General features: G+C 34.6%; 1 protein-coding gene across 1 annotated transcript in view; it reads left to right on the forward strand.

Moving 5' to 3' along the window:
• LOC126887253 (pikachurin) overlaps positions 1-20,985 on the forward strand; it is a 679,948-nt gene that overhangs the window by 589,316 nt on the left and 69,647 nt on the right. Inside the window, exon 5 of the mRNA XM_050654668.1 lies at positions 3,364-3,698. Within this exon, the coding sequence (XP_050510625.1) occupies positions 3,364-3,698 (335 nt within the window). The remainder of the gene's footprint in view (positions 1-3,363; positions 3,699-20,985) is intronic.

Below are 20,985 nucleotides of genomic sequence, written 5' to 3' on the forward strand. Positions count from 1 at the left end.
GTGAAAGTTATCCTTCAACACCAAATTGTTCTCTATTATGGTCCACATAGCGTTAAAAAAAAAAGTCATACCATTTTGAGCGTCGGGTTTATGGAGGAGAGGGAGGAGAAATCGGTAAATTTGTAGTTTTTTACGTTTTTCGTCAATATTTCTAAAACTATGCGGTTTAGTATGAACAATTTTCTATACAAAAATGTTCTACAATAAATTTTAAATAAAAAAGGCCCTATGCGTTACTGAGGTAGATATTATAGTATAATTGGTTCAAAAAAGGCCTAACCCAAACATCTAAAGTAAAAGTTTTCCTCCAACACCAAATTGTTCTATATGGTCCACTTAATAAACCTGTTAGCTTCATGTACCGATTTATTTATTTATACGCACAACAGGCCGTTAAGACCTAGGGCATTTTTATAAAATGCAATCTAATCATCACTAATTATCACTATAATAATTACAATTGAGGCCATGAGAGCCAGAGTGGCCTAACTGATAGGAATATTGTTTTACACAATCAAAGAAAATGATCACAAGCTAACAATGTCCGATTATTTTAGTAATTGTATGTTGACCAAGAATCATTATTGGTCAACATACAATTACTAAAACAATCGGATATTAATAGCTTCTGACCATTTTCTTTTATAAAGTGAGGTAATGTTCGTATCAGTTAGGTCACATGATGAGTTTTCTTGTAAAAACCCCTAAAACCCCTGACAAAAACCCTAAAACATATACTATATAATATAATTGGCTGCCCAACAATAAATCTTGAAAGATTTAGCAACTAATTTCATATTGTCGGTATGTGCATGCTTCATATTGTCGCTTTTATAAAAATTCACTTTCAACATTTTCCCAATCGCGCATAAAAAAGTATAACTTATCTGCTTACCAAAATAAACTTTTTTAAGAAAAGTAAATAAATTTTAATGGTTTCCGGCAATACTGGACGCTTATAAATCACCAGATACAATAGGGTAGGTATATATCTGGGTGGCATTACTTAGATCACAATTTTTATGACTTTGAAATTCCGAATTGAGAACTAATAGAAGTATAAGTATTATTATAGTGTTAGTACCGGCGCAAATTGATCCTAAGCAGACACAACCTGGCACCGGCGAGTTGCGTAGACCGTTCTGCGCATCCTACTATCAGTTCATGCGTTCGCAGGTCGAGCTTGGGAAGGTTTGTCATCGACGTACAGTTTTCTTGGGCTTGGGACGGGTGACTCAGCCCCAGATATTAATTTTTACGTGTTTTTGTTTTGCGAGATGGAAATATCTGAAATGAATAAGCGGCGATATATTTTACACTATCTTGAATGAATAACATTTTATTGCTCTGTTGTATCAATCAGCACTACTCTACAAGTTTTCGTTTGCTTGTTTTAATATGTATTTTATTATAAAATATAGTAGGCCCAATAGTAGGGAATATAATATATCTGATTAAAACAGTGAATTTTTTACATGTTAAGTATTTTTAATTTCTTGTGAAGTATCTAGTTAGTGTGGCTTTAGCCAATAAATCAAAGTTATGCGTTTACAAGAGCATATTATTTGAAAAATAAGGAGTACCATAATGTGTCATAATTATAATCTCCTTTATACAGATCAAAAAATTGTTTAGTATGTATTTCTAAATCCACACAATCATTGGAAAATAATTCATGGTAAAAAATATTTATTAATGACACTGTTATCGACAAAGTCGCTCAATTTTAAACTTGTCATCATATATTTATTAGACTTTTGTTTATCGTTAAAAATTAAATGATGGTTGGGAATTGTATTTTTTGTGTGATTTAATATTTTATCAAAGACATAATCAGCAAAAATCTTATTTAAAACATGCGAACCGTTTTTGCAATCACAATCAATGCAGTGTTTAACTTATGCTTGTTATTATAAAGGTATGTAGAAATAGAATACTCAGTGTAAGATATCTTTTTATGCACCCGCTTATGATCAAATTCGATGTTTTCGAAAGTCATACCGCTACGACTACTAGGGACATGTAAGATATTTTTAAAACGTTACTAGTTACATGTACGGAACTACCGTTTTTTAGTTGCCTACTCAATTCAGTACAAGGATCAGATACATCAGTATTTTGTAATCAGTATTTGTACTCAGTACCACTGAGAACTGGTATCAATAGTAACCGTTACAGGTTTGCACTTATTTTGCCCGTCTCTATTCGTTACGGCGACAGCCGATGGTCGAGTTATAGTGTTCAATATGCGGCACGCTAGAAAAATAACTGCACAGGTCACCCGTCCCACCGGCGCAGGTTGTGACTGGCTTAGGTTCAATTTGCGCCGCGCCTTATACCTAGAAGACTGACAATTTCAGATTGTTAGGCACATGTTTTCAAAAACTTCTATAAAACTGCCCCGGTTTCAGCTTTATAGAGAAGAGGCGGGGCAATTGTACTACATTAGTCTAAGTGACTGAAGATTTTAGCTTTATAGACTAAAACGTTCGAAATTTGTCTATAAAGCTGGTTTTTTTTTCAGCTTTTTAGACAAGAGTGTGGAGACATTTAATTTCATTAGTCTAATGGAGAAATCTGACGACTAGGTTGAAGCGCGTGTTGATACGAGCTTCAGGTATTTAAAAATTTAGACGTCGGCAAAAAGAGATAATAATATATATATAATAGTGAGAACGACAGAGAGCACAGTACAACTCCACAGGACTGTAAAATTAGTAATATTTACTTTGTGATAAGATGGGTCAGGCACATGGTTGGACATCCTACCTTCAAGAATATTTATTAGGTACACCGCGCCAGTGGGGCCGTTAAAAATATTAGTAGTTGGTTAATTCACACAATGATAAAAATTAAAACCCAACGTAATTAGACCACAAAATTACTTAGACACTGATGTATTCCCTGGTTTGCCCAGCTGAAAGGGTATTTGAAATGAATACCTGTACCACCAACCCATGTCACTCAACGCTCACCATAAATAACCATATGTATTTGTTCAAGGATCGTAAATCACAAAATTTTGAGAGGAATTTCTGTATTTCAAATTGCGTTTACTGTAATTCACGTAGGGCTGAATCCCTTCTTCAGTTTTTATCTTTTCCTGTTACATTTTTTTATTTCACTCAGAATGTCGCTTCACGCGCTTCGACCTAGTCGTGAGATTTCTCCATAAGAAGCGCTTCTTAGCAAGTGGCTAGTTTCTTATCTAAAAAGCTGATTTTCTAAGAAACTACGACATATATAAAAGGAAACAATATTGTAGATCTGCTAATAAAATCTAGAAAAGAAGAAGCTTTGCACGTTTACTATAAATACGCCCTTTTTTTTAATTATTGTTAATTTGTTTACTTTAATTTTCAGATTTGACTGCGGTTCAGGCGTAGGCGTCGTGCGATCCGAAGAAACAGTTCTCCTAAACCAATGGAACCATATCACACTCTACAGACATCGATGGGACGCCTGGCTTCAACTCAACGGTGGAAAACACGTCCAAGGTCGCAGTAAAGGACTATTTTCCAGAATCACCTTCAGAGAGCCCCTCTTTATTGGCGGTCCAGGAAACACCACAGGATTGACGGAAAAACTGCCTGTCTCGAAGGGAATGAAGGGCTGTATAAGACATCTGGAAGTCAACGATCATACGTATAAATTTGCGCTAGAACCTCAAGGAGAAGCTACTAAGGGTTATGGAATTGGTACGTATAAAATTCAAGTCATTAAATAATTATATAGAATATTCCGTTTGCTGTATATACTATGTTTATTAAAAGGACGACTAAGTTAAATTCTTATTTGAAGATGAATACCTTTAAATTGATTTAAACTGATTTTGAAATTAATTTTTTTTAGTCTCAGCATCCGTTATGGCTTGCAAATTTTAGAAGCCTCGGAGGTGTGACCAGTGAAGGTTCCCATTGTTTTCAGTCTGGTGGAATGTAGAGTAATATTTTTGGTGATATTTTATGTGCTATTAGATTGAAAACTTGGTCTTTCGCTAGCAGTTGCCGCTAGGGCATTCCTGCCATTTCGTTCGTTGCAATCCGTGACTGCACGTCGGGGTTTGTCCTGGTTGGGTCAGAGAGAGCAGCATATGTGCCTCCTGATGAGAGACTAATAAGTTTCGAAACCGGTAGAGGTGCTTGCTGTACTCTCTGATTGAACTAGAATAAAATGCGGCTGTAGTTTCGTGTAGGAAGGGAAACATTCTCGTTGGAACTTTAGCGCGCTGAACAGATGGAACGTAAATTATAAATTGTAAAATTCTCTCATCTTTTTAGTCTTAGTATCCGTTATGGCTTGCAAACTTTAGAAGCCTCGGAAGTGTAACCAGATAAGGTTCCCATTGTTTTCAGTCTGGTAGGATGTAGAGCAATATTTTTGGTCTTGTTTTATATGCCATTAGATTGAAAATTTAGTCTTTCGCTAGCAGTTGCCGCTAGGGCATCCCTGCCATTTCGTTCGTTGCAATCCGTGACTGCACGCCGGGGTTTGTCCTGGTTGGGTCAGAGAGAGCAGCATGTGCCTCCTGATGAGATACTAATAAGTTTCGAAACCGTTAGAGGTACTTGCTGCACGCTCTGATTGAACTAGAATAAAATGCGGCTGTAGTTTCGTGTTGCAACGAAATTGAAAATGGTTATTCATTTTTATTTTTTTTTCTTATAACCTAATAGGTCTAATATCGTATAACCTAATAGAGTCTAATTCCAATTCTCTTAAGGGTGAAATAGCTGGAATAAAAGTAAATGTGGTTTCCATTAACAACATTAGATATACGGATGATACTGTCATCTTATCAGAAAATATGGAAGACCTTCAGAGACTGGTGAATAGAATATCGGTGTATAGCCAAGACAAAATGTATGAGAATATCTACAATTCAAAGAAATAACGAGAATCTCCTCATAAACAGATCCGATGTCGAACGAGTAGACCAATATTCATGTCTTGCAACAATGATCCACAAATGATTACTTCCAGGAACTTAAAATTAGAATAGTAAACTCTAGAGCGAATTTGAGGAGAATGAGAAAAATCTTCTGCATAAGAGATTTGAAGATATAGCTAAGAGTAAGGTTGGCTAGGTGCTACGCTTCCTCGACTTAATTTTATGGAATAAAAGCTTCTAACTTGAATGCGGCATTAACAAAACACTGGAGTCATTCGACTTGTGGGTGTATAGAAGAATTCTGAGTAGATCATGGAGAGAACACGTCACAAACAAACTTTATGCTAGTATACTGGGAAAGAGGCTAAGAAAAAAAAACTAGAAAACATCTTTGAGGAAAGCCGGTGTAGTTTCAGAAAAGAAAAAGGGACGAAGGACCAGATTTTCATGAGACAAATAGTAAAAGAGGCTCTTAAAACAGAAAAACAAATACATGCATGTTTCATAGATATGGAAAAAGCTTTCGACAGAATTAAAAGAACAAACATTTGGAAAATACTACAGAAAAGAAAAATTTAACAAGATCTAATAGGATGCATCCAGAGTTTATACGAAAAACGAAAAGCTATGTACAAGAAATGAAAGATCAAAAATATTAGACAGCAACATTGGATTAAAACAATGTTGTATCCTGAGCCCACTACTCTCTATCAAAGTACTTGATGACGTAATAAAAAAATTCAAACACAATTGGAGAAAATATAATATAGGATATTGTAAGTTAATAATGATCTAAATAACAGAACTATGCTAGGGAGACGACCTGGTGATCATTGTGGGGCCAGAAAAACAATTTCAGGAAAATATAAACATACTGTATGAAAAGCTAAAAATCAGAATCGTAAAAATAAACAAAGAAAAATCAAAAACCATGATAATTGGAAGAAAAAAAGAAAAACATCAAATAGAAGTAGATGGCAAGCAACTTGAACAGGTAGACAGATATAAGTAGTTGTGGGTAATCATAAGGCGGGATGGAAAATTAGAAGATGAGATAAATGAAAGAATTGCAAAGACTGGTAAGCTGTACAATTATATCAAGAGTAACTTTTTAAATAAGAAAGAAGTACCTAAGAATATAAAAACGGAAATATTAAAAAATATTGTGAAACCCACTCTAACCTATGCCTGTGAATCTTGGGCATTAACAAAAAGACGAAAGGATAGACTAATAAGCAGAAAAATGAGATTTTTGAGAACAACAGAGGGAAAAACAAGGAGAGATAAAATTAGAAATCAAACCTTTGGAGAAAATCTGAAAGTACACTCAGTTACAACAACAATCACACAACAACTTACTGCCGGTTTCACAAAGTAAAGTTAAGAGATAACCAGAGATTACCCCAATATATTATAATGGGGGAACCTCTGGTTATCTTTTAACCACAAGTTAACTTTACTTTGTGAAACCGGCCGTTAGATGGCTCGGAAATGTACTGAAAAGAGGAGAAGAAAAAAAAGTAAGACAGATATATGACGCGAAAGATATGGAGAGAAAGAAGATAGGAAGACAAAGAAAGACGTGGACAGAAGAAGTGAGGGAAGCGGCCGACAAAAGAGAAATAAAATGGGAGGAAACAAAAGCATTGGGCATGGATAGACAGGAATGGAACGAAATGTGGAAGAAAAAGACGAAGAACCCAACTCCACAATAACTCACACCGAAAGGTAGAAGAGTTCTGGATTAAGTAAGTAAGTATGATCCGTTCTAGTACTATACTGGATTCACTCACTGGATTACTACGCTGGAATCATGTCAACCGGACATTGAAGAAATTGGTAATTTAGAGAATAGTTGCAATAAGTGTGGCAATCATTCCTTCTCTAATTAATTTTACCATTTTTCCGCCAATTCAATGTCTCCGGCAATTAAAAATGTCCATGACAAAAAAGTGCTAATCTACCCCTTACATTTACTCTTTTAAAAACCCCACTGTCCTACTACTCAAACACGTTTAAAATTAACTGATTTTCCCATTAATCTAGCCTTTTCTGCCCAAAGCGCCGATAAAGTTGAGCAAAAATCCAGGCAATTACGCAATAAACCAAAATATAATTAATTAAAAAAAGGATCACCGGTCCTTCCTTCGAAATCAGTATTTGTAGGACCCTTAATGGAGCAATACCTCGGGTCAGGAGTATAAAAAGAGTTTCAATAGAAATTTGTTTCCAGATAGAACAAAACAAAAATCATCACACCACACAAGAGCAACAGGAAGAGATAGGAAATATAAAATAAAAAGAATTAACAAATGCAACCAATAAAATCAAGATGGGCAAAGCACCAGGATATGACAATATAACTTCAGAAATGAATGGTCAAATACATGAATGAAGAAAGAAAACACGAACTACTAAACATCATGAACCAAGCTAAGAAATAAAAGAAAGTTCCACTAGATTGGTATTATAACACCATTGTATAAAAACGTAGATAGCAAAGAATGATTAAACTATAGAGAAATATCACTTGGAAGCACAGTAGGAAAACTTTATGTTAGTATACATACTGGGAAACAGGCTAAGAGAAAAACTAGAAACATCTTTGGGGGAAGCCGGAGTAGTTTCAAAAACGAAAAAGGGACGAAGGACCAGATTTTCATGAGACAAATAGTAGAAAAGGCTCTTAAAACAGAAAAATTAATACGTGCAGATTTCATAGATATGGAAAAAGCTTTCGACAGAATTAAAAGAAAAAATATTTGGAAAATACCACAGAAAAGAAAAATGTAACAAGATCTAATAGGATGCATCCAGAGTTTATACAAAAAGCGAAAAGCTATGTACAAGAAATGATAGATCTAAAATATTCAACAGCAACATTGGATTAAAACAGTGTTGTATCCTGAGCCCACTACTCTTTAACCAAGTACTAGATAACGTAATAAATAAATTCAACCACAAATGGAGAACATATAATATAGGATATTGTAAGTTAAAAATGATCCAAATAAGAGAACTATGCTACGCAGACGACCTGGTGATCATTGTGGGGCCAGAAAGACAAATTTCAGGAAAATATAAACATACTGTATGAAAAGCTAAAAATCAGAATCGTGAAAATAAACAAAGAAAATGAAAAACCATGATAATTGGAAGACCAAAAGAAAAACATAAAATGGAAGTAGATGGCAAGCAGCTTGAACAGGTAGAGAGATATAAGTATTTGTTGGTAATCAAAAGGCGGGATAGAAAATTAGAAGATGAGATAAATGAAAGAATTGCAAAGACTGGTAAGCTGTACAATAACATCAAGAATAACTTTTTAAATGAGAAAGAAATACCTAAGAATTATAAAAACGGAAATATTAAAAAAGATTGTGAAACCCACTTTAAACTATGCCTGAGAATCTTGGGCATTAACAAAAAGACGAAAGAATAGACTAATAAGCAGAAAAATGAGATATTTGAGAACAATAAAGGAAAAAACAAGCAAAGATAAAATTAGAAATCAAACCTTTAGAGAAAATCTGAAAATACACTCAGTTACAACAACAATCGAACAAGGACAACTTAGATGGCTTGGACATGTACTGAGAAGAGAAGAAGAAAAAATAGTAAGACAGATATATGAAGCAAAAGATATGGGGAGAAAGAATAGAAGAAAACCAAGAAAGACGTGGACAGAATAAATAAGGGAAGCGACCGCAAAAGAAGAATAAAATGGAAGGAAACAAAAGGATTGCCTTGGAGAGAAGGAAATGGAATAAAATGTGGAAGAAAACGACGGACTCCACAATAACTTACACCGAAAGGTAGAAGCGTCCTGGATTAAGTAAGTAAAAGTAAGTGTGATCCGGTCTAGTACTGTACTGGATTAACTCACTGGATTACTACAGTGGTATCATGTGAACCGGACATTAAAGGAATTTTTAATTTAGACTAATTTAGAGCATAGTCGCAATAAGTGTTAAGTGTGGCAATCACTCCCTCGCTAATAAATTTTACCATTTTCCTGCCAATTCAATATATCCGGCAATTAAAAAATTAAATGACAAGAAAGTACTAATCTACCCCTGACATTTACTCCTTTAAAAAACTCCACCGTTGTACCACTCAAACACATTTAAAATTAACTTATTTTCCCATTAATCTAGCCTTTTCCGTCCGAAGCGCCGATAAAGTTGAGCAAAAATCCAGGCAATTACGCAATAAACCAAAATATAATTAATTAAAAAAAGTATCACCGGTCCTTCCTTCGGAATCAGTATTTTTAGGACCCTTAATGGAGCAATATCTCGGGTCAGGAGTATAAAAAGAGTTTCAATATTGGTCAGTTCAGATAAAGACCCCGTGTGACAGCTGTAGTAAATTGTCCTATCGATTTCGCATTAGTCAAACTCTCGACCTCGTCTCCAAAACTCTAACGACACGACGGTCTATTTTGTATCGAAAGAGAAAAGAAACAGCATAGAGGAGTAGAGGTTTTTGAAATGATTATACCTTTATTTAGCGCTAGTATTTGTCTCTATTATCGCGTGGGAATAATAAATTTCACATGACAGTTCAGAGAAATTGAGAAGTTCTTGCGTCGGGTTTAGTTAACAAATTGTGGCAGTTTGTGAGTTCACCGTTAACCGAATATAACCAGACAGGAAAATTGAGGTAGTTACAGTGCTTATTTGTTGTACGAAATTCTCAAGAAATTAGTCACGAAATAACTATTATTCAAAGAATGGTTTTACCTATATACTTTCAGCCGGAAACCCTCCCCCTCCCTCCCCAGAGAACACTGCAATTGGAGTGACAAGTTTGCGGTATATGTAGGCAAGAGATACCCAGCAGATAAGTTAAAGGCACAATATGTCTTAGGGCCAATTTCTCATATCGAGTTCAACTATCCAGTTTAAACTGATTTTTTAGTGCCAATTTCTCATATCGAATTTAACTTCAGTTTAACCTGAACTTTTAGTGAACGTCAGTTTAAAGTCAAAATCATCTTTCTCAATTCACGTTCAACCGATGCATGGCAGTTTAAACTTGAACGATGCTTGAACGCTGGAATTCGGCCGTTCAAAGATTTCTGAACCCAGTTAAGATGATTTCATGGATTACGCATGCGTTGTATTAACATGAAACGCTGTCATAATATAAATATAAGCTATTTTATTATATTAAGCCTAACGATAAAAGATAACATTATTTTTGTTTTTATAACATTTATTTATAATTAATAAAATGGATATTTGACTATAAATACTTAAATTTAAGGACGAAGTAGTTTTCAATCCTAATAGTAAATTATTAATATTGAAAATATTAAAAATATTACTAAAAGATTTTTAAATTGAAAACTTATTGGTACACTTTCCTGGTGACACCTCCAAGACTTCTACAATTTGCAAGTCAAATGGATGCTGCAGTGAAGACGAGAGGGAAGGAATTCTACACTATGCAATTCACATCCCCCGTCTTCAGCTGGTAAAGTTCCAACGGAAAAATGCACCTAGTTACTCTACGGAGTAATACGACTATAAAATAAAAATGTACACCATTTTTATTCAGTTGCAATGCAAAGGCAAAACAATCTTACTTTTCAATTAGAATACGGAGTGCAGTCCAGTCCCTTGAATCGCGATTTTCGGCTCTTATTGGAGCCTTCATCGGAAAGAACGTAGGCACTGTTCTCCATATTTTAACTGATTCGCATCGAGAGGTTTTCCCACCCATTGCAACTGAAGTGATGATAGTAGGTGGCTAGCGCCATCTGGCATTGAAAGACGAAGTAGTTTTCAATCCTAATAGTAAATTATTAATATTGAAAATATTAAAAATATTACTAAAAGATTTTTAAATTGAAAACTTATTGGTACACTTTCCTGGTGACACCTCCAAGACTTCTACAATTTGCAAGTCAAATGGATGCTGCAGTGAAGACGAGAGGGAAGGAATTCTACACTATACAATTCACATCCCCCGTCTGCAGCTGGTAAAGTTCCAACGGAAAAATGCACCTAGTTACTCTACGGAGTAATACGACTATAAAATAAAAATGTATACCATTTTTATTCAGTTGCAATGCGAAGGCAAAACAATTTTACTTTTCAATTAGAATACGGAGTGCAGTCCAGTCCCTTGAATCGCGATTTTCGGCTCTTATTGGAGCCTTCATCGGAAAGAACGTAGGCACTGCTCTCCATATTTTAACTGATTCGCATCGAGAGGTTTTCCCATCCATTGCAACTGAAGTAATGATAGTAGGTGGCTAGCGCCATCTGGCATTGAAAGACGAAGTAGTTTTCAATTCTAATAGTAAATTATTAATATTGAAAATATTAAAAATTATTACTAAAAGGTTTTTAAATTGAAAACTTATTGTTACACTTTCCTGGTGACACCTCCAAGACTTCTACAATTTGCAAGTCAAATGGAATCCATGTTTTTCCAGTCTCTGATATTTTTAAGCCATGAAATCTGGTGCCTATCGGGACCCCGTTTTCTTCAATTTTACTCTGGATGATAGTGATGTCGAAAAAGTAATTATTCGTTACACAGTACTCGTTACTTACGAATACCGAGAGTAACGATTACTATAGTAACCAGAGAGGCAAATCGTTACTTTGATTACTCTGATTACTTAGTTACTTCGTACCAATCGTATCAGAGCGAGTAACGACTATTGTACCTACTTTGATTACTTTGATTACTCTGATTACTTCGTACCAATCGTACCAAAGCGAGTAACGACTATTGTATCTACTTTGATTACTCTTATTATTTCGTTACTTCGTACCAATCGTATCAGAACGAGTAACGACAATTGTATCTACAACCTACCTAATGAGAAATACGATTTTCGTTATGATTATCGGTACTCAAATACAAAAGTAACAGAAGTAATCAAAGTAACGAACACTGTAAATGATTACTTGTTATATCGGAATACCTATACAAAATACCTACCTACTGAGAAATACAACTTTCGATATGATTACCGGTTACCGGTACTTAAATACAAAAGTAACAACAGTAATCAAAGTAACGAATACTGTAAATGATTACTTGTTATATCGGAATACCTATGCAAAATACCTACCTACTGAGAAATACGATTTTCGATATGATTACCGGTACTCAAATACAAAAGTAACAAAAGTAATCATAGTAATCAAAGTAACGAATACTGTAAATGATTACTTGTTATATCGGAATACCTATACACCTACCTACCTACTGAGAGATACGATTTTTGATATGATTACCGGTTACCGGTACTCAAATATAAAAGTAACAAAAGTAATCATAGTAATCAAAGTAACGAATACTGTAAATGATTACTTTATACAAAAGTAACGATTTGTAACGAATACTCGAAAGTAACTATAATCAACATCACTACTGGATGGGCAATTGGGGAGGCAGTACTTTTTGTTTCTCATTATGTGTCCGAGATAGCTAATTTTTCTTTAATGAACTTCAGCAGCTCCCTATCTGTACCTATTCACCTCATGATAGGTACTACCGTTGGTGGTGTGAGTTGTCCAAGGTATTTTCAAGATTCTCTTATAAAGCCAGATTTCAAACGCTTCTAACTTATTCATCAGAACCCTTAATGGATCAATATCTAATGTCAGGAGTATAAAAAGAGTTTCAATATTGGTCAGTCCAGATAAGGACCCCTTGTGACAGCTGTAGTAAATTGTCCTATCGATTTCGCATTAGTCAAACTCATGACCTCGTCTCCAAAACTCCAACGACCGACGGTCTATTTTGTATCGAAAGAGAAAAGAAACAGCATAGAGGAGTAGAGGTTTTTGAAATGATTATACGTTTTAGTCTAGTCGCAACATAGGGGGTCCCGTGGGCACTTTAAGCTCGCCACGACTTGATGGTGGTATTATAGGTTTTTTGGGTCGCTGACTCCAATGGAAGTGGTCTGGAAGCCCAAATGTGGTGCGTTTAATTTACTTACTTACTTAGTCCTAAGCCTTTCTACTTTTAGCTGTAAGGCTGGTGGAGTTGAGTTTGGCATTGTAGTCTCCATGCTTTCCGATCTTGCGCTAGGTTTCTTGCACTTTCCAATGTCAATCCCTTCTTCTCGATTTCTTTCCTGATTTCATCTACCCACATAACTCTTGGTTTCCCTCTTTTGTTTTTCCCCTGCACTCTCGTTTCGAACACTCCTTTTGTTAGCCTCTCGTTCGACATTCTACACACGTGCCCGAACCATCTAAGTTGTCCTTATACTATTTTTTCATTGATGGGTTCTAGTTTTAGGTTTTGTCTAATTGTTTCGTTTCGTATTTTGTCTGTCCTCTTTCTGTTTGCTATTTTCCTCAGGAACCTCATTTCCATAGCATTGACTCTGGATTTTTGTCTCCCCGTCAATGTCCATGTCCCGCTGCTATACATGATTGTTGGTCTAACTACTGATTTAACGACTGCCGTTTTTACTTTTTCCGGTATCTCTTTTTCCCCAAAAAATGTTGTTTTCACAGTGTTAAATAAGCTTCCTGTTCGTCGCATTTTCTCGTTTATTTCCATGTCTTGTTTACCATTTGATTCCATTATTACTCCTAGGTATTTAAAATATTCCACTTGCTCTAGTTGTTTCCCGTCTAATTCTATTGCGTGTGTCTTCCTCGTATTTGAAATTATCATTGTTTTTGTTTTCTCTGGATTAATTTTCATATTTATGTTTGATAGTTCTTCTTCTAGGATTTCAAGATTGTTCTGTAAGTCTTCTCTGTTTTCTGCTATCAATACCATGTCGTCTGCAAATAGTAGCTCCGATAGTTGAGTCTGTTTTATTTGCCAGTATCCTAATGTTAGTTTTCTCATTCTTCTCTTGGCTTTCTTTATCGCCTTATCCAGTACCACTGAGAATAGCAGTGGACTCAGCACGCATCCCTGTTTGACGCCTTGACTTGTAGTAAATTCTCTGGATTCCTCGTTATTGGTTCTTACTGTATTTGTATTATTTTTGTACATATCCTTTATTACTTCTATTATGTGTCTGTCGACTCCCCTTTCTTTTAGTGTCTTCCAAACGTCCTTTCTTCGGATTTTGTCAAACGCCTTTTCCAGGTCAATGAAGCACATATGTATCTCTCTATTCTTCTTGATTACCTTCTCGCTTACTTGTCTTAATGTGAATATTAGGTCTTGCGTGCTTCTGTCCTTCCTGAATCCACACTGTGTGTCTGTTTGTTTCTATTTGGGTTTTTATTCTTGTCTCTATTATTCTTGCGAATACCTTCCCAGGGATACTTGATATGGTGATACCTCGGTAATTATTACAGTTTCTCTTGTCTCCCTTTTTGTGTATTGGTAATAAAACGTCTTTCTTCCAGTCCTTTGGTAATTCTGCTCTATTTATGATATCATTCATTAGTTCTTTCATGCTATCCATTCCCTCTGTCGCCATGAATTTTATCATTTCCGGGGTGATATGATCCTTGCCTGGTGCTTTGCCCAGTTTTACTCTTTCTACTGTTTAATCTAATTCCTCTCTTGTTATGGATTCCACTTGTTGTTCTACATTCCTTTCTTGTATCTCCCCTATGTTGTCCTTGTCTACATGAGTTAGCTCTTTGAAATGTTCTCTCCATCTTTCCATTATTTGTTTTTCTTCTGCTAGTACGTTTCCATTCTTGTCTTTTATATTCGGCATAATGTGCTCTTTCTTTTGACTGAGTTGTTTTATTGCACCGTAGAAGAGTTTTTGGTTTTCCCTATAATTTTTTGTCATTTTTTGTCCAAATCTCTCCCATGACATTTCCTTTCCTGCCTTCACTGCTATTTTAACCTCTTTCCTTTTTTCTTTATATTCTTCGTAATCTTCCGGGTGTTTTGTGCTTAGGTATCTCTTCCATTTGTCTTTTTTGTTCTTTATTTTCTCTCGTATTTCTTCCGTCCACCATTCTGTTCTCCTCATGTTAGTATTTGCTATTTTTGCTTTCCCGCAAGTTTCCTCAGCTGCTTTGATTATGCTGGTTTTTAGATATTCCTATTTTTTTTTCTATATTTGTATTTTTTGCCCTACCTTTCAAAGTATTATCTAATTTTTCTTGGAATTTCTTCTTATATCTTTCCTCTTTTAATTTGTAACTTTTTATTTTTTCGTTTACTACCTTTCTTCTCTTTTCTTCTTTTTCCTCTGTTGTTCTCATTCTCATTATTACTAGATGGTGGTCACTGCCAATCTCTGAGCCTCTTTTCACTTTCGTACCCTGTACTCTTTTCCATTTGTTGCTGCTTACCAAAAAGTAATCTATTTTTGATTTTTCGTTTCTGCTGTCTTGTACTCTCGTGTATTTGTGTACTTCTTTATGTTTAAATTTTGTATTTGTTACAACTAGTTTGCGTTTAATTGTTATTTACAAATTATGATAGAATTAGGTGTTTTTCAGGAATTATTAGAAGTCCTGTAAATAAATTGATAACGTATTTTTGGTCTTCTCTGGTGTATTTTTGTCGCTGAATCGAGTGCAACTAGTTGCTATTACTCAAAATGTGTTCTTATTTTGTTGTTAACAAAATAATTGTTTATTCGCCGAAAAGCTCGAAATGCGTTATCTACAGCAAGTTTGTAGTATTTTTCATAGTATTTTTATACGCTAAATCGATGGCCACTAGTCGTGATAGGTTAAACCACGTTCCGACTTTATTGTTAATAAATTATTGCAAAAATAACGGTTTATAGTACCTTTACTCACGGTTTTTGCCCTAAATTTTAAAAAACCACTTGGAATGACATAAAATTTGGCATACACGTAGCTAAGGCCGATGCCACATTATGCGTTTTGAACGGACGCGGTGAAAACGCATCCGTTTCCAACGCAACCGGACCGACCTGTCACACTATGCGTTTAGTCTTGTGCAGTTTGTAAGCGCGTACCGATGACTCAAAACGCATCCGTTTCCAACTCAACCGGACCCATCTGTCACACTATGCGTTTTCACCGGATGCGGTGGAAACGCATCCGGTCAAAACGCATAATGTGGCATCGGCCTTATATGTCAAACAAAACAAGTGATATTATGCCGATGTGTGCTTTTACCCTGGGGGTGACTTTTACCCCGTTGCGGGGGTGAAAAAAGAAACCTTTAAAATAAATCCGGAAGTAGATAACCTGATTAATTCTAAGCAACTTTTGTTCTAGACAGTTTTTTCACTAAGTCAATACTTTTCGAGTTATTTGCGAGTGAATATGTTCATTTTTCAAAAAAAAACCAAATAACTCGAAAAGTAATGACTTAGGGAAAAAACTGTATAGAACAAGAGTTGCTTAGAAATAATCAGTTTATCTACTTCCGGACTTATTTTAAAGGTTTCTTTTTACCCCCAAAAAGGGGTGACATTCACCCCCATGGCAAAAGCAGACATCGGCACACTATCACTTGTTTTGTTTGACATATTAGCTACGTGTATGTCAAATTTCATGTCAAGCCAAGTGGTTTTTTAAAATTTAGAGCAAAAACCGTGAGTTATAGTCCAGGAACCAAAGCTCTTCAATTCGCAATTTTTACAGAATGGATCAATTTGCTTAAAAATGTGAGAATAAGTAGTGGATCGTCCATGGATCAAAATCTATATGATGCCGACAGGCGTTTTACCATGGGGGTGGTTGGCTCCCCATCTCGGGGTTGGAAATTTTTTATTATATTTTGACCACAAAAGTCGATAAAAACATTCATTCTAAGCAAAAAATGTTTAATACATTTTTTAAAAAAATTAATAATTTTTGATTTATTCGCTATCGAAAGTGTTAGTTTTATATCTAAAAAATCAATGTTTTTCGATGGTATACTCATTTACGATTCACTCAATTTTTGTCGTAGAAGAAATTTTATCAAACCATGTTCTTGGGAATTAAATTACCTTCAATTTTATATTTAATCATTTTTTCGTATCTCCGATGCTTATCTTTCTATTCTGGAAAAAAATATCATTTTTTACCAAATTGCAAACATTCGTTATTCGATTTAAACTTCAGTTTTTTAAAAACTAATTATTCTAAGCCAGTCAAACTTCTAGAATCTATTAATAATACATAAAGAAGGAAGAATAAATAAGGCCAAAGACTAAAAACATCGCTAACTTACATTATTTTGCTTCCAATTGGATTTCTCCTTTTTTTTCAAAAACTATATTGACTTTTTAATTAATCGTAACATTTTTATTTTTTATCTTAGAAAGTTTGTTAAATAGAATTTTGTAAGTTTTTACAAGGTCTATAAGGCTGTTAATATTAAATCCTTTTAAAATTCTCAGTCACAAAAAGAGGTGGCATTGAGAGGGTTGGTAAAGGTGGTTTTTGCATGATACTACAAGTTTTAATTGTCAATAGCTCACTTAATTTTTGCCGTAAAAAATTTTTTTAAACCATGTTCTTGGAAATTAAATAAACCACAATTTCATATTTAAATACTTTTTTTGTGTCTCTGATGCTAATCTTTTTATTCTGAAGAAAAGGGCAATTTTTACCAAACTACAAAAACTTGTTATTCGGTTTTAACTCCATTTTTTTAAATTAATCATTCCAGGCCGATCAAACTTCTAGAACCGATTAACAATACATAAATCAAGAAAACTAAATCAGGTCAATGACAAATTTTAATTAGGGTGGTGATTAGGGGGTTGTTTACGATCACTTGTGTGCTGAAAAAAATAGGGACTGACATTCTTTTCATTATAAGTCACTTAGTTCTTTTAGCTAGAGTTTTTTTTATTTCTAGAGATACACATTTTTAAATGTGCTGTAAATTAGATTCAACAAGTTATCCTCGAAAAATGCATAGTTTTCCCGTCCTTTGACTTTGAAACTACAATATTTAGCATTTCACGAAGAGCCAACATAAATAAAGTATAGCTCGATTACTATTGGTCTTAAAGAAAATAAAGAAAAACAGTTTTGTTTATTTTTCCAAAAGGTACATTTTTATTAAGTAAAGTTGTTTTGACAAAACGAAAACTTTTTGAGTTATTAGCAGAAAACTGATTAAAAACATTAATTTTTTCGATATAAAACTAACACTTTCGATAGCGAATAAATCAAAAACTATTAACTTTATCAAAAAAATGTATAGAACGTTTTTTGCTTATAATGAATGTTTTTACCAACTCTTGCGGTCAAAATATAATAAAAATTTCCACCCCCGAGATGGAGTGGCAACCACCCTTATGATAAAGGCGCCTTTTGGCATGATATAGATTTTGATCCTTGGACTATCCACTACTTATTCTCAAACTTTCATGTAAATTGATCCATTCTGTAAAAATTGCGAGGTTTTGTCCCATTTTAAGCTTCATTACTTGGACTATTAATGTAGTATAAACCGTTATTTTTGCAATAATTTGTTAATAACAAAGTCGGAACGTGTTTTAAGCTATCACGACTAGTGGCAATTGATTTAGTGTATAAAAATACTATGAAAAAGACTACAAACTTGCTGTAGATAGCGCATTTCGAGCTTTTCGGCGAATAAACAATTTTTTGTTATTAACAAAATAAGAACATAATTTGAGTAATCGCGACTAGTATAATTCGATTGAGCGACCAAAAATACACCATAGAATACCTTAACACTATCAATTTATTTACAGGTCTTCTAATAATTCCTGAAAAACATCTAATTTTACCATAATTTGTTAATAACAATTAAACGCACCACATTTGGGCTTTCAGACCACTTCCATTGGATTCAGCGACCCAAAAAACCTATAATACCACCATCAAATCGCGGCGACCTAAAAGTACCCACGGGACCCCCTATGTTGCGACTAGACTATTTATTTAGCGCTAGTATTTGTCTCTATTATCGCAGAGAAAAGTTGTGGGAATAATACATCACATGACTGTTCTTGCGGTGGGTTTAGTTAACAAATTGTGGAAGTTTAAGAGTTCACCTTTAACCGAATATAACTAGACAGGAAAATTCAGGTAGTTACAGGGTTTATTGACTCTGCGAAGTTCACACAAAATTAGTCACGAAATAGTTATTATTCAAAAAGTAGTTTTACCTTTTACCCGTAGACTTTCAGACGAAAAATACCCATCCACCTGATTCAGAGAAATACGTTGGTCAAATCTTTGCTATTTATATTACTACTTTATATTATGAATATACTTTTTATTTCATCTAATTTATTGCTCCAAGTCCACATGGTCTAGATTTATCCAATTTAGAACCCGCTGGTACCACAGCTAATTACGTTTTTCAGCGAACCAGCACCTACAGAACCTGAGATTGAGTAATAACTTCATACTATTTACCAGCCTCCCAACATGGTCCTTCGAACCGGATCTGAATAAATTTTATTAATTTAACACATAATTGAAGATCGTATAATTATTATCTTTCATTTTATTAATTTTCTTTGTTTCTCTTGTTAATAATTAACAAATTCATTCTAAAGTGACACAGAAAATCATGTGAACAGGTCCCTCAGGAGTATTTGTTTTCTGAAATACTAGCTCGTCCTTCTGAGAAGATAAATCCTCTGTAACATTTACCGGTACTAGATTCAACTAAATTTTGAGCTAAGTGTTAGGACAAGTACAGCACCTAGTGTAAAATTAGGTACCCAATAACTTAAATAAATAAGTACAATACAATAAGTACGGCAATTCCCAATTTCTGGTGACGTCAGAAATTAGCTATCTTTTCGTACCCCAAATTACGTAAAGACTAACACAAACACCTCAGAAAAAAACTATCGTGACACGGTCGCAAAATATCTCTCGTAGAAGCGGTTGGATAATAGACCTCGGTGGAGACAAGTACCTGCTCATGTGTCTCATCAAAATAGCTTCAATAATTTGAAGAAACTTTCATTGAAACTTTTATAATAAACTCAAATTTTGAATTATAAGAATAATGTTTACAGTACCGTAATAGCGACAGCCGTCACTGCCTTCTAGTCACTACTAATATCGCTACTATAGACATATTATCTTCATTTGGCGAAAGATATTTGAATTTAGCTTACGTTGAGCATCATTAGCAGCCACAAAGACCAAAATAACGCATCGATTTAGCTCATTTGGAATTGTGCATTCTGGCAGAATATCTAAATGAAAGCGCGGCAATATCGGTGGCAGTTTACAAGCTTGTAACTAATGTTATATAAAAGCTACCTGCCGGTTTAAGCATTTGGTGCACACCCCTGTCATGCTGCATGGTGAACATCCTGGTATACGAGGGACGTTCTGGAAATTTTTCGCGCTATGCTCTAAATCAGAGGTCGGCAACGCGGCGCCCGCGGGCGCCACTGCGCCCTTCACTAAATTTTAGTGCGCCCTTAAACTATTGTTAATTTAGACAAGAAACTCAAAACGTATATGTTTTATACGTTTATATTTATATATTTGTTAGGTCAAAAAATAGTTGGCGCCCGCCATGAATTTTTAATTTAGTATTTCACTCTTTTCATTAAAAACGTTGCCGACCTCTGCTCTAAATTATTGTCTATTATTCATTGTTTTTGAGAACAAAAACAAGACAGAATAGGGAATTTGCATAAAATTTTAAATTCGAAAAAAATGTTATAAATCACAACAGAACATAATTTAAAACATGTATCAAAGATAAAAAAAGTTGTTTTGTGTTCCGTTTGGCCCCTAAAGACGATTCTAAATTGAACTTAAAGCAACTAGCCCAAAACGCGTCGTGACGTCATACGGTTAATGTTTACATTCGTGCACCAACAAAATAAACAAAATTATATATAATTTTAAATTAGACATTATAAACGCAGTAGAAAATACAGTTACGTGACGTCATAAGTGTTTTTAATACATAGAAAACTTGTACTTTTACAAAATGGTTTTATTTTCCAGAGTAAACCTTTTTTCCTTTCTTTCAAAAACTGTATCAAACTGCAATCTCAACAAACTGGTATATATTATTACAATGATATATGATAAATGTCATTAGAATATAAATATAGTTCCCTTGTTCCACGCCGATGAGCTGGCCAAATACCCCAGCAGGTGGAGGCCAATAAACTAAAGAAGGAGAAGAAGAATATACTAATATTTATTAATAACAGATATAAGCAGGTTTCCCTACTTACATGTATCCGTATC

Source organism: Diabrotica virgifera, chromosome 6, assembly GCF_917563875.1.
Source record: "Diabrotica virgifera virgifera chromosome 6, PGI_DIABVI_V3a".
In the NCBI taxonomy this organism is placed as follows: Eukaryota; Metazoa; Arthropoda; class Insecta; order Coleoptera; family Chrysomelidae; genus Diabrotica; species Diabrotica virgifera.